General features: G+C 40.0%; 1 protein-coding gene across 2 annotated transcripts; it reads right to left on the minus strand.

The window, feature by feature from the left end:
- Positions 1-1,417: 1,417 nt before the first annotated feature.
- Positions 1,418-4,776, minus strand: LOC145434444 (heat shock protein 75 kDa, mitochondrial-like). Of its 2 annotated transcripts, none has more exons than XM_080311793.1 (2): positions 3,949-4,776; positions 1,418-3,850 (listed from the first exon to the last, which is right to left on the minus strand). In XM_080311793.1, exon 2 carries the CDS (start codon positions 3,830-3,832, stop codon positions 1,754-1,756), a length of 2,079 nt encoding a protein of 692 aa, XP_080167919.1. In that variant the 5' UTR covers positions 3,833-3,850; positions 3,949-4,776; the 3' UTR covers positions 1,418-1,753. The 2 variants fall into 2 exon arrangements, with proteins under 2 accessions (XP_080167919.1, XP_080167918.1); XM_080311792.1 differs by having other exon boundaries at positions 1,418-3,890; positions 3,949-4,775.
- Between the last annotated feature and the right edge of the window lie 937 nt (positions 4,777-5,713).

Genomic DNA, 5,713 nt, shown 5'->3' on the forward strand with positions numbered 1-5,713 from the left:
TTACATCGGGCATTCTAGGCCGAGGTGGATGTCAGTCGAAAACAGTGGATCCCAACCTGGGGGGGGGGGGTGAAAGCTCGGAAGGTGTGCGCGAAGAAGCGGTCAACTGAAAAAAAATTTCGCGCATTGCGCGATTTACCTCCAATTCACGCGTTTCTCTATATATATACACCGAATTTCATATTTTTTAATTCTCTCATCAACAGTTATAACCTTCCATGCCATCAAAAAATCTGTTGGAGTTGCTAGCATCCCGGCTGGATTTTGTGATGTGACGATAAGGGGCGCGCGAAATTTTTCACCATCATAAAAGGGGGCGTGTCTAAAAAAAGGTTGGGAACCACTGGTCTAATCGGATCGCAACTGCGTGTCGTTCGATATCCTCCTATCTGTTCATTACATCGCATTGTACATTGTGTGTGACTTTTTCAGATGAAAAATATAACCTAACGATTATCATCTCAAGTATGTTAACCCTACTTATGGTGAGTTCTACACCATGGGCATGTGGAATTGTACCTCTCACATTTTGGTCCTTGCTACGTCGAGGCGAGTATGTTGGATATAAATTTGGTTCCACAATATGGTAAATCGATCTCACCATTCATATTTTCGTCAACGATCCACGTTCAAATATAGCAAACTCGCTGCAGATTACTGAATATTCCCATTCTTCAAAACTATCTCATGTGGCTAATTCACACAATTACATCCTTATTCTTTACTGATCATTTCACACTGCCTGTATGGAACATCATTTCAACGTACCCAGAAATAATAATATGCATTGTTTTGCAAGAACACGGACTGGAGTATGCAAACTTTGATATTTTCACAGTTGGTTGCAATATCTATGGGGCGCAAGACTGGAAATCCTCAGAGTTGGTCATGGTGTTCGGCGTTGTCACTCAAGTAGAAGTAACACCATACATTTGTAATCAGTTACAAGTGGAAGTAGTGATTTCCAAGACATGTCGAAACCAGATCAAGCGGAAGTAAAAAGATGAAGATAAGTACCCAAATTAGCGGTTTCAAACAGTAGATATGGCAAAGGGGCCTGCATACATTTAGCCAGTAATCGAAGGTGGCTACTTCAGAAATCATAGTAACACAAAATGACACTATACAAACGGTGCAATTTTTTAAAATATATATAGCTACCTTGATACATGGGATATTTCGCCCAGTTGTTATAAGCAATTTACTTGCGAAATTGACCCAAACACAACCCTAAACCACTTCTTATGTTACAAAATCATAAGTGTTAACGTAGTAGTTTGCCCTAAACAGCTTAGTACAAGTGCTTTAAAACACACTTGAGTAGTGCAAGTAATCCAAACTGATTTGAGCACGTTGAAAAAGTACAAGTAAACTGCGTTACGGTTCAATTCTGAAAATCCCACACAACTACCAAGTGTATAGAAACAAAACCGAGATATATTGTAGTAATTGTACCATAATAGAAATCAACAATTCCATGTCACAATTTTCAACAGCACATACACAATCCAATTGTAGACTTGCAACCAGCACATACCACAAAAAACACATGATTCCTACAATCCAATCTATCCCTATTTGCAGTGCTGTTACGGATTTCGTATACGCTGGATGAAACTAGCAAGATGCATTTAGGTTTCTCTCATAGAATGTAAAATTACTTAATCATCCGTGAGAGAAGCACGTAGTGAAATGAAAACCGGTACGTTTTCCTTGTGGTGAGAGGAGTAGCATGAAGTCGTCTGTGAAATCATCAAATTTTCTCCAAAATCTTGGTTAGCAAGTCATTCAAACGATTGACCATAGGTCTCGCGTCTTCTATTAGCCCGGCTGATACCATAGCGTTTTCGTACAGCTGTTCCAGCGCTAGCGATGATATTTCGGGTTCCGTTTCGTGTATTTGAGAAAGTTTCAGTACAGCTGGATGGTTGCTGTTCAGCTGGAAAACGGGCTTGAATAGCATGCCCCTCTCTTTGTCCGACAAGCCTTTCGGATCCACTAAATACTGACTGCGTAAAAAGTGCCGGACCGAACCCATTTCCCAAACAGTCACCATGGCGGGGTGTTTATCGAGTTTGGTCGTTGTCTTTACCTCCGCCACGCGTTCGCCGAGAACACCTTTTGTCCAATCTTTAAACTTGGTCATTTGCGGCGAGACGAGTTCATCCGTGGTGTCAGTTTTCTTATCATCTTTGAACATGTCCGCAACTATTTCGTTCTCCACCGAAAAAAGCTGCTTGCCTCGATAGGTTTTCAACTGCAGCATCATTATTTCATCGAAAGGATCGTAGCAGAATAGGACTTCCATTTTTTTGCTTTTGACGGCTTCATAGTACGGTGATGATTCGGCAAGTTGTCTGCTCGGCGCGCAAAGGTAAAATATGTTCCGCTGATCGTCTGTCATGTTCTTAATGTATTCGTCTAGACTGACAGACTGTCCTTCCGGTTTTAACGAAGTTTCATACCTTAACAACTGCGCTACCTCTTCTCTTTTGTCTTGCGTCGATTCAGACATGACGCCTTCGGCGATAAACATTTTGTAAGCCGCGTGAAATACGGCATACTTTTCTTCATCTTTTTTGCTTTGGTCTTTGAAGAAACGGATTAATCTGCCAGTGATGGTGTCTCGAATTTTGGCGATTAGCGAACTATTTTGTAGCAGCTCCCTGCTCAAATTCAAAGGTATGTCCTCGCTATCGACAACGCCGCGTACGAAACGAAGCCACTTCGGTATAAGATGTTCGGTTTTGTCCTGTATGAGCACTTTTCGCGAATACAAAGAAACGCCGGACGTAGATTCCTTTGACATATCCAACAAGGAAGGTCTCGATTCTGGAACGTAAAATATACTTCGAATATTCAACGGGGCGTCGGTCTTGTAAACGAGCTTGTACTGGTAGTGATCAGTAGTCGAGCCTGACATGTACCTAAAAAAATTCAAGTGCATGTCCTCATCTATCTGACTCGGCCCCATAGTCCATAAAGGCTGCACTGTGTTCAACTGCGTACCGTTTAGTTTTATTGGAAAACCCACAAAATTGTTGTATTTCTGGACAATCCCTTTCACCGCGTCTTCAGTCGCAAATTTTCTGCAATCCGGTTTGAGATGAATCACTATTTTTGTTCCAGGATCAACGTTTTGCGCTTCGCTGATGCTAAAAGACACCCCGCCTTCCGACGACCACATGAAACCAGGACTGTCATCACCGTGAGGTTTACTGTACACAACAACTTTTGATCCTACCATGAAAGCGGAATAAAACCCAACGCCGAATTGTCCGATGATAGAATTGGCACCGTCGCCTTGGCTTTTTAGCTGTTCGATAAATTTTTTAGAGCCGGACCTGGCAATGACTCCTAAGTTGGATATCAAATCTTCTGAATTCATGCCGATTCCGTTATCCTGAAACGTGATTGTGTTCTCTTGTTTATCAACGATGATGTTGATTTCATAGTCGTCATCGCTTACACCATCGTTCTCTTGACTGAGATGTTGGTACCTTTGTTTTTCCAAAGCATCGCTGCTATTGGATATCAACTCTCGAATAAAGATTTCATTTTCAGAGTATAAAGATTTTGCGACAATATCCAGCAACTGTGCCGTTTCCGCTTGGAACTCGTAATCACCCAACTTGGCATCACCAGACTGTGAAGTTGCAGTATTTGCTTGCGCGGATGAGTAAAATGCAATTGACGATGGGTGTTGTTTTGGCAATGCAAACAGTTGGTTTGTGCATGTTACACGTGCAGAATTCGATATTCTACTGTAAGATCTTGTCAAGATGCTCTTCAAGCGTTGACCAACGATTCGAGACACGCCAGAAGTTGCCATGATTGAAGAAAATAGAATCTGGAGTAAGCAAGAATGGAATTTGCATTCAAGTTGTGATCTGTTATGAAAAATACATTCACATTACTACTCCAACACATCAAACTCAATAAAAATACCTTAATGGCTGTGCAGAATGTTATTCAGGTGCCCTACTGGAATCTTGGTACGTTTTGCCTGATATAACAGGTGAGCAGCGATGATTTTCCAAGTTGAAGTAAAATAATAAAAAATAATTAAAAAATAAAACATAGTGTGAGCACTGGACAACGATTCCATACAAGTTCAGGTGTGTGCTGACACCAGGCCTGAGATATCTTGTCCCAGTATTGAATTTTACGACTATTTCATGCGGTCACATAGGCTGACTAACAAAGAATTTTCGGCACACCACGAACACAAATAGATTTCAGAGGTAGATACAATACAAGTCAAAAGACATTACAAATCCATATATTGTAACTCACATTCACAAGCATTTGGTTTATAAAGCTTTGAAGTCATTAGACTAGTTGGACTTGCATGCATTGGAAACGCGTCACTCAAACTCGGAAATACAAGCTTCTATTCTAATCACATTCAATTAGTTGAAGAAAAGGTACCTTAATTACACAATAGACCAAAATTTCCAATGTATATTCAACCACATTAAACATAACTACAATGCAGGTGAAAATATTTGTCTTTGTACCAACAGCAAGGAAGCCGGGAACACTGCGTTAGATAAAAGCAACCGACCGTTTTGAGGCCATTTCAAAGACGACTTCTGCGATCTGCTCATTATACTGTTCTTTCTACGCATCTTAAAATTGACATGTCACTGCAAGCGGCATGTTCTGCAAAGTGCAAACGATGACAATCGTGAACGTGAATTTTGCTCACGTTACGTTGTTGCCGCCCTATGTACGCATCCTTCAGAAATCGCTACAATCGACACAAAATCACCTTCGAGACCACACATGTTCAACACATTAGTATTTAGCAGAGACCAGAGATGAGCATGGATTAGGATTAGGATTAGGATTTGAAAAAGCAGGATTTGTGAAATTTTATTGGATTTAGATTGGATTAGGATTAGAGATTTTTTTCTGAGCGGATTAGGATTTGGATTGGATTTACCGATTTCCTGAGAGATTAATATGTCGTGGGGCGAATGGCGACAAACTTTATTCAGATCAGTCATTGATGTACTTATAGTTCACTACACTATGGTTTACTCGGTGCAAATGAACATGAGAGGTGCAGCCCTATGCTAAGTTATCTTAAACCAAGAGAATCGTTGATTGTGAAAGAAAATTTTCCAATCCCTCCTTTGCATAAATTAGCATTTTTCTGAATTCCAAGTTGGAATCGGATCAGGATTGGACATGGACTTGAATGTGAAAAAGTTATTGATTAGGTTTTGGATTTGGATTTGAAGTTTCGGATTTGGATTGGATTTGGACATAGAAATCCCAAATCCGCTCATCTCTGGTATTTAGTAATCGGTTGTTACGTGTGAAGCACTTCAGATAACGACAATCACTTTAGGAAGACGAAAAACAAAATGCTCATTGCTTATCCTTAGGCATTGTTATTATTGGTATTTCGGGAAACAAATGCCAAAGACTGCCAAAAATAAAATTTTGAAAATGTCAAAAATAAGACGTTTCAGGAATATAGATTTTTAACCCTAGACTGCATACACGAAAAAACTTACGCTAATGCATAACAGGGGGCATTTTGACTCATATTGCTATTACGTGCAATTCTATTATAAAAGACGTAGAATATTTTACTTCTTGTTTTTTTCCTCGGATCTTCCATAAGCGTAATGATGACATATATCTAGAGTTTTCGCTGCATTTTAATGAAACAACCGACGAAAAACAGATTGAATATAGT

Source organism: Botryllus schlosseri, chromosome 2 (genome assembly GCF_051294905.1).
Source record: "Botryllus schlosseri isolate E-star chromosome 2, Bs_hap1, whole genome shotgun sequence".
Classification (NCBI taxonomy): domain Eukaryota; kingdom Metazoa; phylum Chordata; class Ascidiacea; order Stolidobranchia; family Styelidae; genus Botryllus; species Botryllus schlosseri.

Excerpts from the sequence above, each read along its gene's own strand:
- LOC145434444 (XM_080311793.1), bottom strand. The coding sequence starts at position 3,832 with ATGGCAACTTCTGGCGTGTCTCGAATCGTTGGTCAACGCTTGAAGAGC.